Source organism: Dermochelys coriacea, chromosome 7, assembly GCF_009764565.3.
Source record: "Dermochelys coriacea isolate rDerCor1 chromosome 7, rDerCor1.pri.v4, whole genome shotgun sequence".
Lineage (NCBI taxonomy): Eukaryota > Metazoa > Chordata > Testudines > Dermochelyidae > Dermochelys > Dermochelys coriacea.
Window position 1 is genome coordinate 32201848 of NC_050074.1, and position 26684 is coordinate 32228531.

Consider the following 26684-nt stretch of genomic DNA (forward strand, 5'->3'; position numbering starts at 1 on the left):
GTAGTATAATCAGAATGCTAGAATTGATTTTAAAAGTATTCTATTTTCAACATGAGTGGTAAGTAGGCACACTTTTTTTTTTAATTCAACACTCTATTTGGCTTCTCAGATTCAATGTATTTTACACCTTAGCTTTACCTCCACAATTCAGAGTGCCAGTTAGTATTTCTCTCTGGAGACGGATTGCTGGCTCAGACATTGGCACATAACCACTTAAGTCCAGCCTGAACCAGAGAAACTTGGATGTAGAGTTTATGTTTTGCTTTGTATTGGAGCCTTGTGTATATGCGCTAAGCTAACAACCCAAAATGACAGGATGGCTAAATTTTTCAAACAAACAGAAAGGAATAAACCACAGAGAAAATGGTTTTAATAGTACTTTTAAAATTTATTTTTGGCATTAAAACATTCAGTTTCTGTAATACAAAATAAAACTACTCAATATGTGTGTATAACATAATTCCTGATATTGATACTTCTGGCAATGTTAAATAAGTATGCTAATCACCTCAAAATCCCCTTATCACATACAGGAATATAAAAAATAGCAAATGACAAGAACATTTTGACCTCAGAGAGACAAAGCTTTGGAGAGTGTTCATGCTACTTTAAGCTTGGATAAGTACAGCAGAAGTGTGAAAAGGCAAAGGTGAAATAGGTGAAAGGTGTTTGGCTATTGTAGTCCTGAGGTACAAGAAATACCAGGTCAACCAACTCAAGGTGAAGGCTTTTCACAGTGCACCATGAATGAGGTGCACACATTGCCAGTTTGCTGGGCCATTTCTCACTGTCCCTCTCTCATCTTTATTCTCAAATGTAAAGAGAACATGGAATAGGGCTCATTTAAAGAGACCTGCAAATACAGCCCTAATCCTTTTGGGGTCTGTCTCAGGAAATTGAAAAACAAAAAGCCAGAGCCTGAAACGGAAGTTCTGGGGGTGGGCGAGGAAAGAAGAGTGGAGAGTAAAGACCAGTAATACAGGGACAGGAAGGGAGTGGGATGAGGGAAAGAGGATGCCTTGGCACATCGTAATATTTAGCACTTCATTTAGAGTCTTCACTAACAAAGCAATCAAGAACAAATCCAAAAAGCAAAGGGCAGAGAAGGAGCCTAGAAAATGTGATCTCTGGAAGGCAGCAGCTTTTCTAGAGATACTCTGCATGGTGGGCTCTACATCACCCCCCATTGGCATCATCAGACGTACTTATCCATTTAAAAAAAATGAGCTCATAATTGAATGAGAAGGCCCATATGTGGCTTTGGCATTGTGTCCTGCAGTTTCTCTTCAAAATGTTGCACTAAAAACTAAAAACAGCGCAGCTTTAGCTGCCTGAGGAAGGTGCAGAAAGGCTTCCAAGGACAAGGCAACCAGGCATAAGGGTAGGAACTGATAAGAGTATGTCCATGCTTAGGCGTGGGATCTCTTTGTCCAAAGTGAGGCTTCTGTAGGTGTGGGGCAAGGAGTAGAGGCAGCAAGGAGGAGGAGACATCCCCCCTCCTGCTTTTCCCAAGGCAAAGGCACTTGCAGCTGAGATTACATGGGGAAGAAAGCTGAATGGCTGGGTGGGAGTGGCTTCTTTTCGTCTTCAAGCAAACATGGTTAGCTGTAACCACTGCAGAGGAGAAAGAAAGAGAATGTGTATCATCTCCAGGAACCTGCATCTCCATTTCCACCTGAAACCATTACCATATTAACCAGGAATCAGTGTACATTTCTTTGTACTACATCTAAAGGAAGGAAAGTTCCAAAGCATGTATAGCATAACATGTTTGTTTGTACAATAAAAGTATGTGTCTATGCCCTCTTCTTGCTCCAAGCCTTTCATACCCAACTTTCATATCCACCTAAGGGCATGCTCCAAAATCCATTGAAAGCAGTGGAATGACTTCTATTAAAAGTGGTCTTTAGATCAGGCCCCAGATGAGGAGACCACTAGCTGACAGCATTACTCTGCTGGGATAAAATAAATCAAAAAGTCTTGGTAAACCTACCAGTTTGTATTAAAAACCGAAGTAGTTTATGGGAACACTTGGGGGGTAAATTGGTGTTTGAGACAAATTTACAGATTAGTAATTAATGATAATTGCATATCCATAGCCACTTTCATCAAGAACCACAAATTAGTAGTTGTAGTAGTAAGTATTAATAAATTCAAAGCCTCATAACACCTGTATGAGATAGGTATTTTTGCTAGAGATGGGCAAACTGAGGCATACTAATATGCCCAAAATTCGTGAGAGAGCTGGGACAGAACCAAGAAATACTGATTCTCTATCATTTGCACTAAATACTGGAGAACACTATCACTACCTCTTTCGTGGCTGAATGTGTAATGAATTGTAATTATTTTTCTTATGACTCATAGAATAATGAGCAAGGGGAGGAGCAAGACTAACATGGGAGGTGTTAATATCTACTCCAGAGGGCCAGCTATGGGAAGTAAGAGACCCACGCAAACCAGGGGGAGGAAAAAAAGTATGTACCTTAAATAAGTCGAAAGTGACAATTCCATCTTTATCTGTGTCCAGAGATTGAAAAAACCCTACATAGATGGGGAAAGGGGGGAATGTTTTGTAATTATTATTTTTTAATTGCGCCATTTAAAAACTTTTATGCCTCTGGGTAATTCTCAGACCTCCTATAGAAAGTAGTATACCTCTGAATTCTCTCCAAATGGAATAAGTACCACTTCACCAAGAAAACCTGCTGGAGAAATTTACCTTCCCTTTACTGCGTTTTAATCCAACATTGCATCAGAATCCAGTGAATGAAACTCATGTACAATTCTTGCTATCAACAGAATAAAGGTAGGACCTAGGCCTTTCAAATCGAAATAAAGATGGGGTTAAAAAATAAACTGTGGTGCTGGTATTTTGCAATAAAATTACTAACAGATGCTTCAACTAGTAATCTCTCCATCAAAGAGCTCTCTGTCCTGCGTATTATCCCGGCCTTCTGCCATCTATCATCGTTGATAGTCTGCTAATCCCAATAAATAGCTTTACAACAGTTATTAAATATTCTGTGAGTAGCACCATCAACCAAGGGCTCAAGAGTTTGAATAGTGCCAATGCAAAATGCTGAATAGTGCCAATGCAAAATGTTGGGAAAATACTCACTGTCAGCACCAAATGGGTTACTTGATAGCATGGGCATTAGTACCCAAACTTCATGAGCTGGCACAGATCAAGAAAATATTTTAAAGCTGAGTAGGTTAGAGTCTGATTTCTAGCTGGGTTGTGCACAAAAATATCTGTATAGTACCATAATAGGAAATTCTTACCCACATGGTAAGAAACAACACATTAGAAACATAAAAATACTTTCAGAAATTTGTACTCACTGAACATGGTTTCAAGTCGTACTAAACAGCACACAAAGTTATCGAAGTCAACAGCCAAGTCAGGCTCAGAGTAACGGGTGATGATCAATTCATACAGTTTCTTGTTCAGTTTAAAGCCTGTCAAAACATTACTATATTAAAAAGTCAAGCAAGTTAAAACAGCATTACACTTCTTGATTTCAGGCACACAGGTATTACATGGAGTAAACAGACCAGTGTTGGAAAGTCTTGTATGTATAGAGAGATCCATTTTCACTGAGGCCAAGAATTTAGCTTGATTCAAAAAAGGACTGGCCATTTATATGGATAACCAGAATATCCTGGGTTATAGTAAGGATTAAAAACCCCCAGAGTTTTGGAAGTTTATAAATATTTATGTTGTAGGACATTAGCCAAGAAGGGTTAGGGAGAAACTTTCTCTGTGGGCAGGTTACTACATAACTACAGGGTTTCTGAAGCATCTTGTATGGGCACTGTTCGAAATAGGATAGACTGTTAGATGGACCACTGATCTGATCCAATATGATTATTCTTTGCTACTACCAATCAAATCTTGTCATTTTGGATTGTAACAAGCAACTACTGCGGTTTTCTGTGCAACCACAAGAGGGCACATAATTTCTTACACAGAGCACAGTAGCACTTAGGTCATCTACATCTAAAGCAGAGTTGCACATATTTTACTGGAGCTCTCTTCTTTGGCTTTACTCAGAATTTTAACCTATCATACAACTGTTTGATCATTTTTCTACAGTGCCTAGATAGATTATCTGGACAAACCTATCAAAACCTTGGTTCCATCATGGTTGGAATAAAGGGTACAAGTGGTATTTGTTTGGTTTCTGATGGAAACGATTATGAATTAACTGACAAATGAATTACATGGAGGGTAGTAAGTTAACTCCATCATAGAATGTGATACATCACCTGCAGACTCCAGCGCCATTCGCATTTCATAGGCGCTCATGCATCCAGACTTGTCTAAATCAAACTTCCTAAAGACAGCCTTAACAAAAAAACAAAAAAGGACACATAAGGGTACTGGACACTCTTGAAGTGGGGTCAGCAATCTCATGGACTGTAATAGAGTATTATAGTCTACTGAAAATGTGCAAAGATACCACATTGCTGTGTACACGAACAACAAAGACTGAATAAAAAAAAGTACCAAATTGTCAATGCTGGCACTAGAGCATTTTCAGGTGACATTTTCTGTCATTGATATGGATAAGCTAAAGGAAGCAATGGATCAATAGCAACTTCACCTACCAGGTAACTCCTAATTTTGTTCCAGAGGATGTTGAATTCCACCAGTCCTAATTTCCCATTTCCATCTCTCTATTCAGGAAAAATTATTAAGGAGAAATGTTTATAAGCTATTGTACTTCCTGAAGAGGAACTTCCTCTCCCATCACACCCCAAGAAGAAACCAACCAAAGTCTCCACTAAACACTAGCACCCTGGCAGCTATGTCATTTTTACTTAATCTTAAAAAAAAATCCCCTCATGACCGGTCTACATCTTACAGGCATGACACAACCCAAAGGGCCAGGAAGTCACTTGCATGTAACAAAGTTGCAGAAGGAGGATACATCCATGAGGTTCACCATACTTCGGCATGACTCAGTACTGAACCCTTTAGTCCGGAGGTCTTTATCTGGAATTTAAAGCAAAGAGGGGGCAAAGGTAAGGCACATAGCAGAGTTGTTTATAATGCACTGTGTGAAAAGCTAGAACCCTCATTACAAACACTTGAGTTTTTTTTTTGTTCTGTGTGTTCTTTTTAGATTTCTTGTAAGGATGCAACCTTAATGCAGGAGTGAGGCAATAATTATTTTCATTTCCATCCTCTGCTAGTAGATAATGAGACTGCTTCCAACCGGTGGAAGAGAGAAATATATTGATTCTGTCTCATATACTGGTACTCTCTATTCAGGAAAAATTATTAAGGAGAAAAGTTTATAAGCATCCGATGAAGTGAGCTATAGCTCACGAAAGCTTATGCTCAAATAAATTTGTTAGTCTCTAAGGTGCCACAAGTACTCCTTTTCTTTTTGGGAATACAGACTAACACGGCTGCTACTCTGAAACCTGGTACAACACTGATACTCAAAAAAGAGTGCCAGTGCCCAAGCTACAGCTACCAGTTTGGGTGCATCAGATTGCTGGTACTACTTCAAGCAGAGAACCACATGGTACGCTAGATTACAGAGACAGACCAAGAAATACTCAGATTCAGATCAGCTGTTTTTCCCATTACTTACGTTTACTTATGATTTTGTTGAGGATAGTCTGCAGTTCTGAGACACTGATTTCCATATCCTGGAAGAACCAAAGAAATAATAATGCATTTCTATAGTGTCTTTCACCTCAAAGTGATTAAATTGATGTACAAATTACGTACAGAACCACCCATGGCTAAAATGCAGCCACATTTATTACATGAATTGTGGCAGCAAATAACAGTGCATAGCAACACCACACATTAGTTTGGGATGGAAAGTGAAGAATATGCTATCCAACCGAAACTTCCAGAGACGTTTTAGAGGCAGAATTGGAATTTGGCTAAAATGACTTGGGCCAAACCCTCTATATTTCTGTGAGAAGTCAGTGTCTTGAGATTCATAGATATAAAGGCCAGGAGGGACTTACTCTGACCTTCTGCAAAGCACAAGATGGAGAGTCTCATCCAATAATTTCTGCATCTAACCCATAACTTCTACTTGAGCTATAGCAAATCTTTTAGAAAGGTATCCAGTCTTGATTTGAAGACTTCAGGTGATGAAGTCCACCACATCCCTAGCTAAATTATTCTAGTGATTAATTACCCTCACTGTTAAAAATGTCCCCTTATTTCTAATCTGAATTTGTCTACCTTCAGCTTCCAATCACTGGATCTCTTTTCTGCTAAATTAAAGAGCTGTCTATTTTCAGAAATCTCTTCCCCATATATTTACTTCTGGAACATAATAAAAAGTCACTTTTCATTCTTCTCTTGAGTAAACTACATAGACTGAGCTTCTTATGTCTCCGACACGAAGGTATGTTTTCCAGACCTTAAATTGTTCTTGTAGCTCTTTTCTGTACCTTTTTTCCAATTGTTCAACAACCTTTTTGAAATGTGGATACCAGAATGGTCTCACTAATGCCATGTACAGAGGTAATACCACCTCCTTTCTCCTACTTTATATTACCTTGCTTATATATTCAAAGACCGTGTTTGCCGTCTTAGCTACTGCATCACACAGGGAACTCATGTTCAACTTTAATTACCATAAACTGTAAAGGCAAAACCTCCCTCCTACTGCCACATGGAGGCATTAATTCCGTAACGATGCAGTTGGAAAAGTGTCACCTAAAAAGGTGCCACAAGTACTCCTTTTCTTTTTGCTAAAAAGGTAGTTAACACCATTTCGCATAGAACCTCATTTTTCTTTGGAGGTAATCCATTCAGCTACTGAGGCCTAATCATACTTATCTTCTTACGTCATGTGAAGCAAAATATTAGTCTAGCAGCTGGACTAAGGTATGGTATGGGGAGAAAAGATTTAGAATTAGACGATTCACACCTCAAGTGTCCTAAACCTGAAAGAGGACAAACAATACAGCCAGCTCATTTTGCTGAATAATTGGAAAGTATTTCATCTTGTGTAGAGATGATGCTTGTATATGTTAGATTAAAATGTAAGTAAAGAACTGGTTTGGGGCCTAAAATTTGGGCTTGATAATAATAAGGCCTAGTAAAATATAAGTGAAGTAAAGTGAGACAATTCAGAGGCAAGTTAGAGACAAATTATGGTCAAGTAGTAAATAAGTTTTTGTTTTAACTGATTTTAGCAGGTGTTGTAAGGAAATTTTTGGATGGTTTGGAATATTGGTAACTGCTAAAACTGCATTGACGCAAATGATAATTAGATGATGTTTGATATTTATAGCCAATAAATAAAAGACATTCGGTTTGGGGGTTCAGAAGATTAAATATGGTAGTGGAAATATAGATATGGTAAAAGGTAGACTTAATTAATTAATGGTTGTTGTTACAATTGATTATAAAAACAGTAGTATGCTAATTTTATATTAGTGCACTCATTCACCATTAAGATACCATTAGAGAGAAGATTATATTCCCTTTCTTCTCATCCAGGGACTGATCATCTCTGGATGCACCATTTCATCTTGGAATGTGCGCATAAAGGCAGTGTACGTTTATATTGTAATGCCTGTTTGCTTCAACTAATTATTTTATTTTAAATGAAATCTTTAATTCTATCACTCATTGTGTCATTCACAGTCCTCCAATAAATTAAATTATCTGTAACTGCTCTGGAGAATCAAATTGAACAAGTGCAGTTTGGTTCTATTTCTTATCTTTAAACTCTTACTTGGGAACACATAAATCAAGGTTACACTTGCTCCAGCTGCTTAGAAAATGATATTGTAATAAGTAGGGACTCCTCAATGGGACCACTATCTATAGTACATAGATTTTTCTTTATACATGTTGCTTTTCTACCCATCACCAAAGGAATAAGAGCTGTAACCACACCCCCTCCAAAGTTAGCAGGTTTGACATATACTTGCCTCTTCAACACACTTACCGCTCCAGCGAGCTGCTTGAAAAGTTGCTTGAAACTGTCATCAATCTCACTTTCAGAAAGCACTTTCTGAGGAAAGAGAACAAACTTTTGATTGGCTACTTCTCAGAAAAGTACACAGCCCATGAAAGCCATGCAGCAAGGAAATATGTATCCCAGGAAATCTGTTGTGAGCCCATGGCTGGACAGGAGAATACAAAAGTAGTAAAGATATCATGGCAACAATAGCCAAGCAGTAGAATCCCACATTTGAATATTTGAATCCCACATTCAGCTTCTCACTCCTTAAACCAGTAGGGGAGGGGTTGTGCAGTAAAAATAATGCATTTAGCTCCTGAGGGAGTTAGGTTTAGGTCACTCGAGCAATACCTTAGCACCACTAAAGCAGAACTCTTACACAAGTCCAGTTTCCCCAGAGAGCAGAGACATGTTGCAATAGAGATGGGGAACTATAGTAGGTAAAAATCTGTGTTCAACCCAGATCTTCTGCTGTTCAGGCCTCTAGTTACATGACAGCTAGGTTGAGTCAGCCTCAGAAGTTGTGCTACATGGATAGAGCCATAGTAGCTAGTTAAGGATATGGCACTGCAGGAGATGGATCTCTGGCTTCTTATTCAAGGAATCAACACTTTCTAGCTGCCTATTGTACTGGAAAGGGCAAGCATTGGCATGCAGTTTATTAGCATGGAAAGAAAATAATTGTAAAAGTTATCAGAAGAATGTATGGAAACAGGAGGAGCCTCTTATGATGACTATATGAACAGAGCTCTTGGAACATAGCCACAGGCTGTGAATTGAAACCAAGTGACTGTGCTAGAACTCTGAGTGGTCTTAAACCTCAAAAAGGAATCCTTAGTCTCTGCTCTTGCAGAGGTTAGTGGATAAGGGGTTCTTACTTCATCTGGAAGATTAGCCTGGATCTGATCATCCATCTCCCTGCAGAAACACAGACAAAATGTCCATGAAGGAATCAAAATAGCAAAACCCTTGTGGCAAGAGAGGAGGTACTGTGTGGCCACAATATTGTGTGAGCATGTATAAATGCTATACATTAGTTCTCAGGGGGACAAGTTTCTGGGTGCAAGAGAGGCTGGTACCTATGTTTCAGTAATGTTTGGCAGCCTCAAACCCTTATGGGCCCAGGGAAATAGATAAAGGCTCTAATGCAGGATCTCTGGCATAGCAGGACACAATTCTATCCATTGTATCAGCCCTCCCTTTTTCCAACCATCACATCTCCTACATATTGGTTTCCACAGCCACATGGACTACAGGCCTTGGCTGATCTAGAATAAGTAAGTTTGTGTCACATTCCTTCTTCACGATCAGTCAGAGAGAGAGAAAAATACGATGCTTGGGAACAAAAGTTCCCAAAGATTGCAAAAACCTGATAATAAAGATACATGAATAAAATCCCACACTTGTGTACTAACTGCTGTCCTGTGAAAGGGCCTTGATATTATTAAAGTTTATTAAAGTTTCCCCTATATTGGAAAGCCCTCATAAGCTAGCATCAGTTAGAAAAAACAAGTATGGGGATGCCAGCGTTGGCAGTGGTATTGGATATGATTCATCCCTCTCTCCTATGGGACCCAATTCCTGGAAAACCACTACTAGTTCACACAAAACACCTGCCATAATCAAAGATGAGCCTTGAGACTTACTCAGTTCCAGCTTTTTTCTCTGAGAAGACTCTGAGGACAAAATCTCCCTCCTTGTTAGGTTCGAAGGTGGAAGGCACAACAATATACTCCCCTGGAGGCAACTTGAAGCGTGTGCTGACTTCACGAAGGTTTATAAACTGTTCCGAGCGGGCTCGTGAGGCATTTGCCAGGAAGAAATCTCGTTTCAGGTGAACTGCAGACTGGCCTACAAACTGCCAGAGAGAGACATATAGTCACCGCCACGAGCTGGCAAATCTTCTGCTCCACACAGGCTGCTAAAGGCCCAGTACAAAGGTCTAGCCAACCAGGATGTTTAAATAGTACCACAATAAAAGATAAGGAAGATCCCTGGAAAAAGGCAGAGGGTCCTTTGGAAGCACACTGGTCAAGACATTGGCATTTTTCCTCTGTGCCACATAGGTTTTTGTGCCCAAATAATGACTGAAAATAAATGTAATGGCTGCCACACATTGAATCAAACCTCAGGTTCCCATATTCCCTGCCTGCAGGATCTGAGAACTGCATCACATTCCTTTGGCTAACTCAATAGCAGTGTTAATGGGCTCTGACGGGAACTGTGCCTCTCCCTCTTAAAACAAGTATAGGATGGTCCAACCCAGGGAAGCAGAAAGGATGACATTAAAGAGAAAGGATGGTCCAGTGGTCAGGGTAATAGCTGAGGACTTAGGAGACCTGAGTTCAAGACCTCCTGTGTGACTTTGGGCAAGTCACTTAGACTCTCTGTGCCATAGTTCACCATTTGTGAAACAGGGATACTTCCCTACTTCAAAGTGGTATAATGATTAGGGATTAGGAGATGCTCATATACTACAGTGATAGAGGCAATACAAGTACCTAAGAGATATTTAGAATAAAAATAGGACCTTAGAAAACTCACACACACACAAAATGTCATTACAGTACATCAGTTCCTCTTAATGGTGTGTCAATAGAAGAATGAAAAATTCCATAAAAGAAAGACATGCTGTTCAGACCATGATCTGGATGAATATCAAAGAACTCAGATTGTCTGGGATGGATACAAAATAAAAGCCTTGGAGCCACCTTGATCATTTGTAAATGAAGAAGTGTCTGAATCCAAAGTGAAGCCACATTATGCATCATCATGCAAGGTTATCCCTACCAAAAGGATTGATTTAAATATGCATTACCTATAGTTGGTGATGAAAGAATTTCCATACATACCTCACGAGGAACCTTTAGAGATACAAATTAGAAATCAGTAAGTTACAATGAAACTAATGTTCTGTTAGCCAACAGGAAAAAGATAACATCTATATTTAGTTATTTACTTAGCCAGTCATCTTCTGCATTGCTATAATTACCATCTCAAGTATTTATGCTTGGATCAGAGTTTAAGCAATGGTTTCTCCTCACATCTCTTACTTCTCTTGTGTCATTGCAATGAAGTATACATGTTGTTCAGGGGTACCCACCCTTGAAGCCCTAGGTCACCTTCCCCTCCCCACTCCCCATATTGCTGTTCCTATAAGGAAGCCCTGCTGCCCCAACAAGCTGGGGTGACAGGTTAATTCATCCAAGGTACAGAGGCAGCTCCACAATGAGCTAACATTTGAAGGCTAATTATATGCAACTGAGCCTATTAATCTTATAAAGAACTGTTATTCTCAGAGGGGAGAGAGACAAGGAGGTTGTGCTAACCAGAAGCTACGGATCTCTGAGAGCATGGATTGTTACAGAGCCCATAGTTACCTCATAGACAGCAAAGCCAATGGTCTCCATGTCCTTTCCATATTGCCTTTGCCTGCGACGGTGCTTCTGCATGAGTGCCAGGAGAAAGCTGCAGCCCGATTCTCTGCTGTAGCCATCATCATCATCATCCACCTCTTCCAGTCGGATTTTAAACTGAGGGTTTATCCAGAATGTAGCTGAAGGGCAGGGAGAACGGAATAAATTAAACAACAATCTATCCTTACATATTCCTGGTTGTTTTAAGGTATAGGGTATGTCTGCACTGCAATCATGGGGTGTGACTTTGGATCAACATGTAGACATACTTAAGGTAGCTTTAACATATCTAGCTTGGGCACTGTTAGCAATAAAGCCATGGCAGCATGGGCTAGCTGCCCAAGTAATAGCCTAGGGTTCTGGGTGAGTTGGTACACCCTATGTTGAGGCCCAGGATGCCATGGCTTCAGTACCATTGGTACCCAAGCTAGGTTGGGTTTATCTACACAAGCTGCAGTCACCCACAGTTACTGCACTGTAGATTTACCCTTTGAGCCAGGAGTCTGTTAGTCCCTGAATGCGATGAAAACCTGACCACCCCAGTACAAAACAGTCACTGGAAATGGATAGACCTCTGTTCATGGTTATAAAAGTTTTTACTCATTCATAGTTTAAATTGATCGCAAAAGTGTAGTTCAGCAAATATACATCTAAAAATGAGCTTTCCTCGTTAACATGGGTCTCTGCAGTGGGTATTCTCAGTAAACTACAAACATTTCCTCAGGGAGCAGTGAAATTGTTATATCTCAGCGTAAAACTGTTTTAACAGCCAGCATCAGGCTAGTTTGATAAAATCAGATGTTCTGGGTGGGTTAGCACTACGAGTAGCACACTGGACCATATACCTTACCTGGAAAATTCCTGCAGCCTCCAGCTGTGCTCCCCCGTCTCCAGGTGCCATCATAGAGTGTTGTGTTCCACTTGCGGAACTTGCGTGCTTTCAGTGCATCTGGAGTAAGGTTACAGATCTCCAGCCGTGTGAACTCTCTCAAAAAATCTTGGAAGGACATCCTAAGAAGAAAGAAATCCAGTGAGCTCACACAGGTGTCAGTCAGAGAAACTATCGCAAAAGTCCCTCTCAAGTCGATCTGGGTGTGAAGCCGTTTTCCTATCCCATGTAAATTTTTGAGTGTGCAAAACGTTTTTCCTCCCGAATCAGGACAAAATTCAGTCATATTTTCACAAACTGAAAAACCAAAAAAAAAAAAAAAAAAAATTCAGCTCAGGTCAATCAAAATATTTCTTTTTGGTAATTCCAAAAGATTTTGATTTAGATTTTTTAAAGTTCTAATTAGCTTAGATTTCTAAATAAAATCATCTCAGACCAGAAAAGTCGATTTTTCTTTTGACAATGTTGAAATGTTTCATTTTCACAATTTCAAAACTTTTTCCTCAACATATTTTGAGTCAGGAAATTTGTATAAATTGCCCTGTTTCACAAACAGCTTCGGTTTCAACAAATCTGCATTTTTTGGTGAACAAACGTTTCACTGAAAAATTCCTAATCAGCTCTATCCTCGAGACCCATGATGCATTTGATGATCATGTTTTATGTAGATATCAAAGCTTTCCACAGCCTCACCAAAGAATAGAGATCTTTTTGTTCTACCCTGATCCTTCACCAATTCATGCCTTTTCTTCCTTGCTTGTATGATAATAATTACCAGCTATAGTTAATCCAAGATCTTATATTTTGGATTTACTTCTTATTCAAAATCCCACAGCAAAGGAGTCCAAGCCTTTTCAAAATCTTTTTATGATGACTGGTGAAAACCAACAGCACTACTCATTGTTTCCTTGTACCTCCCCACCCACACTTTGATCTGTTACATCCATCTGTTGTCTCTTGTCCTATATTGAGATTCTAAGCACTCACAGGTAGGGGCCATCTTTTTGTTGTTTGTACAATGCCAAGTACAATGGAGTCCTCGCCCACAAGTAGGACTCCTAGGCTTTATGGGAATACAAGTAAAAAATAATAATATTCTATAACATCTAAACAATATATAAAATAAATTTAGATGGCCAGATCCTCAGATGGTATAAATCAGTCTAATTTCATTATCTTCAGTTGAATTTCCCTGATTTATGCCAGCTGAAGATCAGCCCCACTGAGTTCACGGTGGATTTTTTTTTCTTTTTCTTTTTTTTTTTTTGGTAGGGGAGCAGGTGGGTGGGAATATTATTTTCAGCTGCAAAGACCAATCTGTTTTGGTGTTTTTCCCAGGTCACTGACTTCATTGTCAGCTGAGTGCCACTCTCCAAAAAAGCACAAAACTGATTCCAGATAGCACTGAGATCCATTTGCAGCAAAAACATTTTCAAACATTTGCTTCATGTAGCATGGGTTTTCACTGGTAAAAACACCACTTAAGACAAATTTAAAAAAACACAGAATCTCAGCTTATTTGTGCATATTTAAAACCCCTTTTAACTTGGTCACGAGTGTAAAATAAGGCTTACTGCAAACTGCTTTCCACTTACCAGAATTCCCCATCCTCCATTTTAATCCTTAGCTGCTGTCCCACAGATGGGTCCACCACGTTCCACTCAGAAGAGCTGCAAGGGTGAAGCAGTTCATACATGCCATGAGTCCTAAAGCTTCAACAACTCACAGTAAATTAAATTCTGGAAGATGGAGGTGCAACTCCACTGACCTGTTGGAGCTATACCAGTTACAATAGTGCTGAATTTGGCCCACTATGGGCAACATTATCATCCCACACTGCTCATTAGTAAGAAAAATATCATCATTACTGGCTGTAAACACGTGTGGTCTGTATTCCAAGCAGTTCCTGTGCTGTTACTCAGCAGTTTATTTCCAATTCCACAAATTGGGGGTAGGATCCAACCAAAATAATTTCATACAGGTGTGACCCTAAGAGTATCCCAGTGCCAGGTGACACATTGTTAGAATATTTACCCAAAGAGTGACATGTAACGTATCACTGGAAAACTCAGAACTCATTGATCATAAATATTATGTGTGGTATATGTAATAGGTTCATATATCATCCTCATATGGCCCCACAGTATGCCAACATTTTTATGGCTGACTTAGAACAACGCTTCCTCAGCTCTCATCCCCTAATGCCCCTACTCTACTTGCGCTACATTGATGACATCTTCATCATCTGGACCCATGGAAAAGAAGCTCTTGAGGAATTCCGCCATGATTTCAACAATTTCCATCCCACCATCAACCACAGCCTGGACCAGTCCACACAAGAGATCCACTTCCTGGACACTACGGTGCTAATAAGCGATGGTCACATAAACACCACCCTATATCGGAAACCTACTGACCGCTATTCCTACCTACATGCCTCTAGCTTTCATCCAGATCATACCACTCGATCCATTGTCTACAGCCAAGCGCTACGATATAACCGCATTTGCTCCAACCCCTCAGACAGAGACAAACACCTACAAGATCTCTGTCATGCATTCCTACAACTACAATACCCACCTGCTGAAGTGAAGAAACAGATTGACAGAGCCAGAAGAGTACCCAGAAGTCACCTACTACAGGACAGGCCCAACAAAGAAAACAACAGAACGCCACTAGCCATCACCTTCAGCCCCCAACTAAAACCTCTCCAACGCATCATCAAGGATCTACAACCTATCCTGAAGGACGAGCCATCACTCTCACAGATCTTGGGAGACAGACCAGTCCTTGCTTACAGACAGCCCCCCAATCTGAAGCAAATACTCACCAGCAACCACACACCACACAACAGAACCACTAACCCAGGAACCTATCCTTGCAACAAAGCCCGTTGCCAACTCTGTCCACATATCTATTCAGGAGATACCATCATAGGGCCTAATCACATCAGCCACACTATCAGAGGCTCGTTCACCTGCGCATCTACCAATGTGATATATGCCATCATGTGCCAGCAATGCCCCTCTGCCATGTACATTGGCCAAACTGGACAGTCTCTACGTAAAAGAATGAATGGACACAAATCAGACGTCAAGAATTATAACATTCAAAAACCAGTTGGAGAACACTTCAATCTCTCTGGTCACTCGATCACAGACCTAAGAGTGGCTATACTTCAACAAAAAAGCTTCAAAAACAGACTCCAATGAGAGACTGCTGAATTGGAATTAATTTGCAAACTGGATACAATTAACTTAGGCTTGAATAGAGACTGGGAATGGATGAGTCATTACACAAAGTAAAACTATTTCCCCATGTTTCAGAGTAGCAGCCGTGTTAGTCTGTATTCGCAAAAAGAAAAGGAGTACTTGTGGCACCTTAGAGACTAACAAATTTATTAGAGCATAAGCTTTCGTGAGCTACAGGAATGCATCCGATGAAGTGAGCTGTAGCTCACGAAAGCTTATGCTCTAATAAATTTGTTAGTCTCTAAGGTGCCACAAGTACTCCTTTTCTATTTCCCCATGGTATTTCTCCCTCCCACCCCACCCCCCACTGTTCCTCTGATATTCTTGTTAACTGCTGGAATTAGCCTACCTTGCTTGTCACCATGAAAGGTTTTGCTCCTTTCCCCCCCCTGCTGCTGGTGATGGCTTATCTTAAGTGATCACTCTCCTTACAGTGTGTATGATAAACCCATTGTTTCATGTTCTCTGTGTGTGTGTATATAAATCTCTCCTCTGTTTTTTTCCACCAAATGCATCCGATGAAGTGAGCTGTAGCTCACGAAAGCTTATGCTCTAATAAATTTGTTAGTCTCTAAGGTGCCACAAGTACTCCTTTTCTTTTTCCTCATCACCATAATATCTGACTAACATCTGTCAAACATGGTTCATTCTGTCTCTCATCCTCTCCATAGGGGGAGAACTGTGTGTGCAGTGGAATGCTTTGTCTTGGGATTTTTAATTTATTTGTTAAATGTACATGGTGAGGACTGAACAAATTTGCAATAGAGCCTTTTACCTCTAGGTCACTAGTTCTGATTGGTAATGACTAGAAGCAGTTCCTTTTTGACAGCTATTTGCCATTTATCCAAGGTCCTTATCACCTGGATATCTAAGCAATGAGAGCCTATAGGAAGTGAATTGATACATCTGCAGTCCAGTTCCTAGTGGGAAGATATCTACATCTCATTAATCATTATCCTAGTTGGCACTATTTGGTCCCCTTTTTGCCAGTTGCAGCAGTGTACCAGGACTGATCTACCCTCAACTTCAGATCTTCCTTTTAAGTCAGAGTGGAGACATGCTAGCAAGGGTTGTGTGTGGAAAGCTTGATTGCTACCTAACCTATGCTGTGGAAGTTCAGTGTCTAGACCTGTCAAGCTGACACCTTCCACCAAGAGTAAATTTTATTTATTATTTTCCCCCTCCAATCTTCAGCATGGGCGCTGGAACAGTTTGTATATTGGGGGTGCTGAGAGCCATTGAACCAAACTGCAAACCCTGTATATGATGGAAACCAGTTCAAACCAGGGGCTGTGGCAGCATCCGCAGCACCCCTAGTTCCAGCACTTATAATCTTCAAAATCTTTATAAAAAGGAATTGATCCTTACTTATCACTCCAGGCTCCAGTCCATTCCACCTCTCCCCATGGGTTTCGCATTCGAATTAGATTAACATTCCGTCCTCGGAAGTTAATCTGTAATCACCACAGATATCCAGTTAGAGATACAATAATACTTGCTTTCTGTAGTATTTATTCCTTACAGCCAGGTGCGCAAAGAATTGTCATGCAAAAGACTACGATGGAGAGGAGAAAAACATAACTAGCTTTTAACACAAGAATGCTCTGAGGAAGAAAAACTGTGATTAGCTTTAAATGAAAACAACTTTTTCACTCTGCAGAAACAGTTGTGCAGAATTTGGATACTATTGGGATGAATGCTATAGGAAAAAAACTAAAATAGATCAGATAGTGAGAAAATTATTTCTTATGACCAAGAACTGTGTGCATACATGCCACTGTGCTCCATTAATTAAGGCCCTAGCCACAATGGTATCAGGACCTTACTAGCTACAGTCATATTTAAACATCGTTATAGCTAATAAGGTTCTGATTCTATTGCAGACAGTGTTTTAAAGGGGCATTTTCAGATATCCTCAGATATATATATTTCTCTGCAGATGTTTAGAAGCCATACATAGCAGGTAGCATTGTGCTTTAAAACTGACCAGTCTAGTTTCACAGTCTTGGTGAATCACATATAGCCATCAAGAAGTATATGAGATTTTAAAATTCTTTCGACTTTAGTAATCCAAAAGTGTTATTAAGTAACACATAGAAATACATGGATTCTCTGCTCCTTGCATTCTTTAAACCACGATTTGAGGACTTCAATAGCTCAGACATAGGTGAGAGGTTTATCGCAGGAGTGGGTGGGTGAGATTCTGAGGCCTGCGTTGTGCAGGAGGTCAGCCTAGATGATCATAATGGTCCCTTCTGACCTTAATATCTATGAATCTATGATTTGTACATTGTGTGAAATCTGTCACAGGTGACAACCCAAGATTACAAATGAACAAACAAACAAAAAAGGTTGCCTTATTTTAAGGCTCAAATACAAAATACTAAATCATGCAGAGACTTTAAAGTGGTAGTTTAAAAAAAGTTAGTTGCTGGTTCAAGGGTATAGGTTTTTATTGCAGATTTATTATTTTTAACCTGACACATTCCCTTAAAACTACCAGGGCATCTAATTGCTGCAGAGGGCATGGGTAAAACAAAGCTGGAGAAAGTGTGTTAATGTGCCAGTCCTGCTACATCTCATGGGATTTAAGCAATAGTTGATGGTCACCCAATTACATCAGACAGGAAAAAAAAAATGAACTCCACTTATTTTCTGCAAAGTCACAAACCTGTAACAAGATACATGCTAGGTGGTTGTGCCACAAAGACCTGCTACAGCAGAGCCACTTGGGATGGGGTGGGCAATGGGGTAGGCAAGGAAACATGGATCTGCCAGTGTACTGCACTCACTCCTCTTCTGTTTGACTTACTACCTAGCCCTATAACCCCACGATAAACACTGCAGTTATGATTCTTTCTGAAGGTCTTGAAAATCTCTCCAGACAACACGCAACATATTTTGTCTTTTTAGACTGCTTTATATCTGAGACTCTCAAACATTCATGATTTAAATCCCAGGACATGGGTGTCTAAGATATTATTTTTCCTACTATATAGCTGGGCAGGCTCAGGTGAAGTGACTTTTGCAAGGTCACACAGCAACAGAGTTGGGAATAGAACCCAGGAGACCTGATTCCCTATTCTAACTACTGCACAACAATCCCTCTCTTCAAACTCTTCAAGGGAGTGAAAATTGTACCTGTTTGGCTCCTGTGACCGAATAGGCATGACCCTTCACCAGCTTTTTAAATGTTACAGCCTCCATGTCAAAAGCACTGGTAATCTACATTTAAAAAGCACACAAGAATACATGTTAAAGTTGACAATGGCTTCACCTCTGTCCCTAAAAGAAAAGACATATTAACTCAAACTTAGCTTCTACACATACAGTAAACCCCAATTCATGCGAGGACCACAGCTGAACACGTACGAATGAGCCACCATGCCACTGTTTTATTTTGTTCAGGTTTTTACAATGCAACCATCACTGTGGTACCTAAGCAACAGCATGGTTTTTTTGGATACGCAGCCTTGCTCTCTCCCTGTTGCTGTAGTGCAGTGTTTCTCAACTTTTTTAGGTTGGTGACCCTTCATTCAAAGTCAAAACATTTTCCAATCCCACCCCCCCAATATTTACTAAAAAAGAGTAAAAAAAATTATTAATTATAAGCCCGTATAGTTGGTTTGGGTGTGTTTTCAGAGGTTGACAGAATAACTGACCTTGAAGGTTAAGAGTGTAAGCTTAGTGTAAGGTCAGAGAGTGAGAGAGCAAGATTTTCTTTTCTTTAGATTGTAATAAAATATTCAACACTGTACAATGCCCCTGGATTGACTTTCATGACACCCTTGGGGATCATGACCCACTGATTGAGAAACATTCCTCTAGTCTTTTCTAAGTCATTTATAAAATATTTTAAAATGAATGCAGATACTCTTGAAACTTTATAGCGTTATGAGCTGGGTGAAGCATTGTTATGGGATTGAGATTGAACTCATCCTTCAATTAACAACTGTAAACATAAGCCCCATCTTAGCCCTGGTCTACACTACAGAATTAGATTGATATAAGGCAGCTTACATTGACCTAACTCCAAGCATCTACACTAAAACGCATGTCACACTGATGTAACTCATCCACTACACTGACTTAATAACTGCACGTCCTTGAGAGGTGTAGCACTTAAGTCATTGTAGTTAGGTTGAGTGTCAGTGTAGATACTTTGTTGCTTACGTCAACTGTTGCTGCCTTTCAGAAGTAGACCCACAATGCCCCACATGGACAGTTAAATCAGTGCAAGCACTCCTGGTGAAGATGCACACCGCCGACACACAGAAGATAATGTGCATATGCAAAAGCTATTTAACTACTGCGGTGGCTGTACGCTGATGTAACGGAGATCAACTTAATTTTGTAGGGTAGACTTGCTGTTTGGGTAAGGATGTGTAAGGGGGAGAAGGTGCAACAGACAAGAAAGAAAGAGAGGAAAACAGTCTAACGGAGCAGCTGAAAACACGGTGGCTGACCCTCGGGGGAGGTTTTTGGGTTAGGGGTGCAGGCTAATGAGTGCTCTTAGTGCTGTGAGCAAAAAGAAGGTGTTTCCTGCTATTTAATTCCCATACACAACTCCGATCAAGAAAAAAAAGCTTCATCTCAGCCTTTTGTCTGAATTGAGAATTCTAGATTAACAAAAGAGGTTATTTCAGCAATAGTGCTGGAGCTCATCCTGTTGTCATCAAATACATAGAACCCATTGTCATCATGTTACTATCACAGATAGCAGAGACCACCATGTTACTGAACAGGGCCATGGTATACAGGCAATAACCCCACTGGGAAAAGGACCTCTGGCTGCCCAGTGAGAGGGCGAACCACAGGATGGCCATCATGTACAGTTGGTATGGAAACAGCAAACTAACAGCCAATGGTTAAGAACTCTGTGCATTTTGTATGTGTATCTGAACTAAGGAAGAAGTGAACCTTGCTGTTAGAAGAGCTGGTAGACAGGTGAACATGAGACTGGCGCACACATTCGTGAGCTTCAGTAAGTCACCTGAGGGAATTCCAGTGGAGTTACTTTCTGAAGCACATCTAGATTAAGTGCAGTTTTCTACAGTATATATGCAACCATCACCATCTCACACATTTATTTGGATTGGTACAGAATGAAAAAGCAAGCCTACCCAGGGCTCTAGGCACCTTTGCCATACAAGCTAAACACTAAACAAAACTGAATACAACAATTTTCAAAAAAAACAAAATGGAGATGGGAGGAGCCATGGTCCCAACCCTCAATGCATGAATCTCAACCTTGAGAAAAGACGGGCTTTGCAATGTATGACAGTGTATGTATATGCACACTGCAGGCAGTAGATGAAGCGAAAGATTAAGTGACTTTAACCTCCTGATAGTCAGTGAATCATTGGACACCAGAAGGCTTTGTTGCTATTCTAAAACATTTCTTCTAATGTGGGACTTGGGGATTTGTTGTAAATATTGATAGGAGATGCACATAGCTCAGCAGCCATGATGAGTGCTCCATTTGTTTCAGCTTAACAGCCATTTTGGAACAAAGCTCTGTTTTTGTTAATGAATTTGGGCTTGAGAGCCTGCCTAGGATAGAGGCCACAATGTGAGCACAAAGGTTTATTTTCACTGCAGCAGTTAGCCTGGGTGAGTACACTCAAGTTGAGCTAACCTAGCTCAAGTGAGAGCAACCACACTGCAAAACAACACTTGAACTACAAAGAGTGCCTGGATTAGCAAAGTGATACTGGATTGGCATCTGGTTTATTATAACTCAAGCTGCTGTATCCCTACTGCATTGCTGGTTTGAGTGACAGCAACACTCAAGCTTCAGCCTATACACCCCAACAAGCAAATTAGCTCAAGCGTAAAGCACTACTTTCAACTCGACGTCGAAATGTATGTGGATAGGAATAGGGTTGTGGCAAAAATTGAGCTATACCTCAAGCTAACACTGAAGTGAAGAAAAGCCCTTAAAAGTGATGTGGCTTGCCTGGCTGAGTAGACGGTTGAAGAGTCCAGCAGACAACAAGAGGAGTTTGCGTGTGTGTGTGTGTGCACGCCTGTGTGTGTGTGCATTGAATGGTTGCCAAAGGAACACAACATGCCCAGCTAGATGCCCAGGAGCAAAGGGATCCCTGAGCCACTGCCTTGTTTTGAGAATGAGCAACCTCAAATCCCCAGCCTATTAAAATGGTCCAAGACCCACTCACCCATCATCACCACCACCAATAAGAAAAAAGTGCAGGATACCCTACAAAAGAGGAACTCACGTCAATGGAGCAGCCAAGCAGAGATCCCCTTTCCAGGGCTTTCAGAATAATTTGGTAAAGGTCACTGGGAGGTTTCTGAAGCTCGTACCATTCGGTGACCCCTCCAGTGAAGTCTTCAAAGCCCTCCGAAGTGCTTCCTCCAGACAGAGCTTCATAGCTGCCATTCACCCTGAATGAGAACGAGGAAGGCAGATAGTTAGAATTTTCCCATTGCTGTCACACACTCTGGGGCACATTAGTCAGGAAATATCCACCAGCCAAGTGATTAGTACATCATGGCCATTTCCAAAGCAGAGATGGGCAAGCCCAGACACTGGCACTTACTTGGCATAAGCCTTCTCGAGTAGGGCACTCCAGAACTCATTGCCTTGTGCCGAGTGTACAAAAGCCAGCTTCCCATCCTTCATCGGGAGAAGATCGTCCACTACAACGTCCACCCACTCCCCAAACTGCCAGATCTGCACAGAGGAGAGACAGATGTATACAAACTGATGGTGAAAACAGCTATAGGTTCTAAGGTCATCCTGATCACCATATTATCCAAACACCTTCCAAAAATGCATTAAGCAACATACTTAATATGTGGTACATGTGGCTCATTCTCTAGCTCATCTCCCCAGGGAAAGAATTGTGTGGGCAGTGTCTGGTGAGCTAGGTTGTTTAGTGTGTGTTTAGAAGTTCTTGTAAAACACGGTTTCAATTCTAGTGTAGACAAACCCATTTTGAGAGAAGAATTAATTTGTATAATACCCCTGTGTAAGCATGGACACTAATCAACTGATAAAAATGTTTGCATTGCCAGTTTTGCTGTACGCTGTGCTACTCACACTGGTGCTGCAGGATGCAAAGGCTATGAAAATGAGAAGGCCATGTTCTTTGCAGAGGTCTGGCAAAGTGCCCGGGCTATTTGTTACTGCTCATGCCCAAGCAACTGTGCGGTAATTAAATCCCCAAAACTTTGCAAGTCAAGTGATGGGGCACTAAGATTCCATTCAATCCTTACAATTAATGGGCAAAAAGGTCATGTAGTTGTCTGAAGCCTCAGTTCAGCAAAGTACTTTTGCAACTGCCTAACTTTAAGCATGTGTCTAATTTACCTGACTTCAGCATGACTACTCACATACTCAAAGTTAGCCATGTTCTTAAGTATCTTGATGAATTATTGTCCAAATTCCCTGTGAATGTGAACCCAGAAATGAAATTTTAATTAATTGGCTGAGCTCGTGAGGCATTATACACAACTTGATGGCAGTTCACTGTATGGATGTAGAATCAACTTCCAAACATTGGATCTCATTATGCTTTTTTCTCCAGATAAAAGAACTGTCTACTATTAGAAATCTCTTCCATGTAGTTAGATTCTTGTACGTAGACCATAGTATAGTCACATCTAAACCCTTAGAGAAACAAAATATTTTTAACTCCTTTAGTCTTAATATAAAGCATGTTTTCCAGACTTTAAATCATTCTTGTAGCTTTTTTCTGAACCCTTTCCAATTTTTCCAACCTCCTTTTTGAAGTATGGACACAAGAACAGGACACGGTATCCAGTAATGGTCTCATTGATGCTATATCCAGAAGTAACACCTGTGACACATGACATATACAATATCATGGACAAACCTTATGGAATTAAATTAAACCTTACTGAACTAAGCTAAACTTTATGGAATTAAGTTTTAATACCTTTGGAGTCCATTGTACTGAAAATGTAAATGTTTCTATGCAATTCCACCATAGTGCACAACTTCTATAAGAGGAAGGCAGGATTAATGCGATTTCTGGGAGATAAGAATTTCAAAGGACTTTTTGGGACAATGTGTGTGCAGTGGATTTCTTAGGAAATACATGGGGGTGAAGGGAATGCAAATGACCCCTCTCGAATCAGACTTTTTTAAGCTGCATTTTGAGCAGAGATCCATTATTTGGCTGATTACCAATTCGTCTTTTCAAAGACCCAAACTGGATAAATGAATGAGTCTCTTGGGAGTTCTTGTTCAGAGCAAAGGGTGTGATGAACTTGAAATCACAGGAAAACACCCGAGTGGAGGCTGAAGGATTTTTCCATCTAGAGTTGCTGTTACAGTTGGGATGATCTCTGGTAAGCTTATTAGCAGGTATATAGGTTCTTTTATTGTTTTTAATATGTTTTCTCTGTATTGCTTGTACCTTAAGAATAAAATGTGCTTGCTTAGGAGGAGCGGTGTGGTAGCTTAACTGTAGTAACTACACTGTTAACCATCGCTGAAGAGAAGGCAACAGAAGCCTGCTTAGACAGCCTGTCTTTTGATGGGGATATCACAGGATGGTCAAGGGACTATGCAGCGTGGAAATATCCTGATAAGAAGGTAGAGAGAGATGTGTCTTCACCTAAGATAGCCAATGGATAGGGAGCTATAAGCCTAAAGTGGGTGCCCTTGCTGGATCACAGAGGGGGAATACAGGTGCAGTTGCCCTTAACTGTGACAATACCATCTCCCTACTCCCACTTTGTAGTCTCTTTCTTATACATTGAAGGATTGTGTTCATCATCTTAGCTACAGCATCACACTGGGAGCTCATGTTATCCTGTGACCCCTAAGTCCTTTTCAGAGTCACTCTTAAGTGACTTATGGCTTGTCTACATTTCCTGTTGAATTGACGGGCAGTGATCGATCCAGCGAGGGTCAATTTATCACATCTAGACAAATCAACCGCCAAACACTCTCCCGTCGACTCCGGTACTCCACCAGGGCAAGAGGCGCAAGTGAAGTAGACGAGAGAGAATCAGCCGTCAACTTACCACAGTGAAGACACCACGGTAAGTAGATCTAAGTTCCTCACCTTCAGCTATGTTATTCACATAGCTGAAGTTGCATAACTTACATCGATCCCCCCCCAAGTGCAGACCAGGCCTTAGACTAAGTCCCACTGAAAGTCAATGGGAATGCAGCTCCTTAGTGGAGTAGAGGGATTTAGCAATATTTGAAATATATGCTTTCCAGGAAAAAAAAAATCTCCTCCTTGTTTCTGCTGCTAGAACTGTAGCAAACTTCGAATGCAGCCTGCTATAGTAGCGAGATCTTCCATTATCTGATTTGATAGCGTGTGACATCTGCTCACAGTCACCGGGAACTGGTTGAATCAAAACACTGCAATGTCATCCTCTGTATGAAGTTTTAAATACACAGCTCATGGGACTGGAAAATAAGTTCTAGTTATATCCAGCTAGTTTGGACACGTGATCGGTAACAGAGCTGGGTGTGGTTCAGTCACAATGCACAAGGAAGGTACAATTTTAAAAACAATAGAGAATCAGACCCACATGCCTTGCACATTGTGCAGTCATTAACACTTGTGCCAAATATTCCTATTCTTATTTAGCAGCATTTTACATCTTATTTAGTATCATTCTGCACCACAGTAAGGAACAAGATGGAGAGTCAGGCTCTTTTTTTTTTTTTTGGTGGTCTTTAGATGGCCCCCATTGCTGTAGTATCTGTGCACATCACACTCAATATATTTATCCTCAGCCCTTGAGGTAGGCAAATACTATTCTCCTCATTTTATAGAGGGAGAATTGAGGCACAGAGTAATTAAGGCTCGCCCAAGGTCACACAAAATCTAGGGCAGAACAGGGTCTTGAACCCATGTCTCCTAGATCCTGTGTTAATGCCCTAACTACCTGACCATCCTTCCTCTCACAGTCCTGTTGTGAAGGCCTCATCTTGGCCAACAACTGGTGATTGAACTGGGGACCACCACAGCTAAAAGCACGAGTCTCTAGCGTTTGTGCTAAAGAGCCAGGTTCTGTAGCTGTGGGCTAATATAGAATAGGCTTGGGGTAGGGGAAGGGAATGGGGACCCTGTGTGTTAATGCACTCGTCTTTCACCAGTGGAGATTGGGGAAGTTTAAATGAGTTTGGTGGTTTTAACTTAGCCCCCAGTCAACTTATTGTCCAGATGAGAAAATACACCCTAGTCTGTGCTCAGAAGAGAGTCAGAAATGGTGTTTCAAGAGTAGATAGCTGCATTTCAGAGTACAGGGACGTTGGCAGAGTTGCTTGTTGACTGGATGGGATGGAACAGACTGCTGCAGATCAGGACTGAGGTGCATTGGCAGAGCTGGGGAGGGAAGAACGTACACTATACAAGTAAGCATTGCTCTCACCAGAACTATTGGGCTCCCTCTGTGGGAAGCACCTATTCCCTTCAAGTGTTTCAATTGTCAAAAACTGAATTTTCAGTTTGTTTTAATGAGAATTCAGAATAACTACTTCACTCTTCAGGGTTTCTACACTGCTTAGTCATTGCAGCAACTCAGCCCACAGAAACTGGCCTCTGTTCAGATCAGTTTAACTGTCAGGACCAAAATGTTCAGTTCAAGGCTGCCCAGAGAAAAGCACAAATTCTTTATAATCAGCCTGGTTTCATTCCTCATTAGTAAGAACATCTCAGAGGTACCTAGAAAGGCATCAGTGCATTTGCAGTTCCTCTGACATGCAGTAAGACCACAGATCAAGATTCCAAGCTTTTTATTTTATTCAAGTGCCCCATGATCCTGAAATTTGGCGGTCAATTTTAGGGATTTCTAAGGTGCCTAACACATGGTATATTAAATTCCAGCTTCCAATGAAGTCATTGGACACTTAGGTAATATGAAGGTGCAGGGAAGGTGCTAACCCTCCAATTAAAGACCAAAAATTCTGTAAAGTTTATATTAAAATACTTATAAAAAGTTTTAAATTCCAGTTTTCCAAGTAGAAATGCCACAAAATACATAACTGTCAAGTCATGATGCAGCTGATATTTGCCAAGGCAACAACCCAAAATTGACATGCCAAATTTCTACCTAAATTAAATATAGGAAATTTATTTTATAAAGTATCCTGGTTAGATGATCTAGTAAAGAACTAGAGCAACATATACAGCATTTCATATCTGCAAAGTGC

At 40.6% G+C, this 26684-nt stretch overlaps 1 protein-coding gene across 3 annotated transcripts in view; it reads right to left on the reverse strand.

Moving 5' to 3' along the window:
- Positions 1 to 367: 367 nt before the first annotated feature.
- The window catches only part of CAPN1 (calpain 1), a 54972-nt gene continuing 28655 nt past the window's right edge, over positions 368 to 26684 (reverse strand). For 2 of the 3 annotated variants that reach the window (XM_038409004.1, XM_038409002.2), the window contains exons 5-22: positions 22078 to 22211; positions 21754 to 21922; positions 18656 to 18739; positions 16883 to 16968; positions 13859 to 13933; positions 12225 to 12385; positions 11339 to 11514; positions 10811 to 10822; positions 9605 to 9816; positions 8837 to 8876; positions 7944 to 8009; positions 5610 to 5667; positions 4938 to 5002; positions 4615 to 4683; positions 4273 to 4351; positions 3346 to 3462; positions 2486 to 2544; positions 368 to 1614 (exon numbers count right to left, since the gene is read on the reverse strand). In XM_038409004.1, coding sequence (XP_038264932.1) covers positions 1588 to 1614; positions 2486 to 2544; positions 3346 to 3462; positions 4273 to 4351; positions 4615 to 4683; positions 4938 to 5002; positions 5610 to 5667; positions 7944 to 8009; positions 8837 to 8876; positions 9605 to 9816; positions 10811 to 10822; positions 11339 to 11514; positions 12225 to 12385; positions 13859 to 13933; positions 16883 to 16968; positions 18656 to 18739; positions 21754 to 21922; positions 22078 to 22211 — 1689 coding nt within the window. In that variant the 3' untranslated portion in view covers positions 368 to 1587. Of the gene's footprint in view, positions 1615 to 2485; positions 2545 to 3345; positions 3463 to 4272; positions 4352 to 4614; positions 4684 to 4937; positions 5264 to 5436; positions 5668 to 7943; positions 8010 to 8836; positions 8877 to 9604; positions 9817 to 10810; positions 10823 to 11338; positions 11515 to 12224; positions 12386 to 13858; positions 13934 to 16882; positions 16969 to 18655; positions 18740 to 21753; positions 21923 to 22077; positions 22212 to 26684 lie in introns of those variants that run through there. The other variant, XR_006282973.1, reaches the window with a different exon arrangement.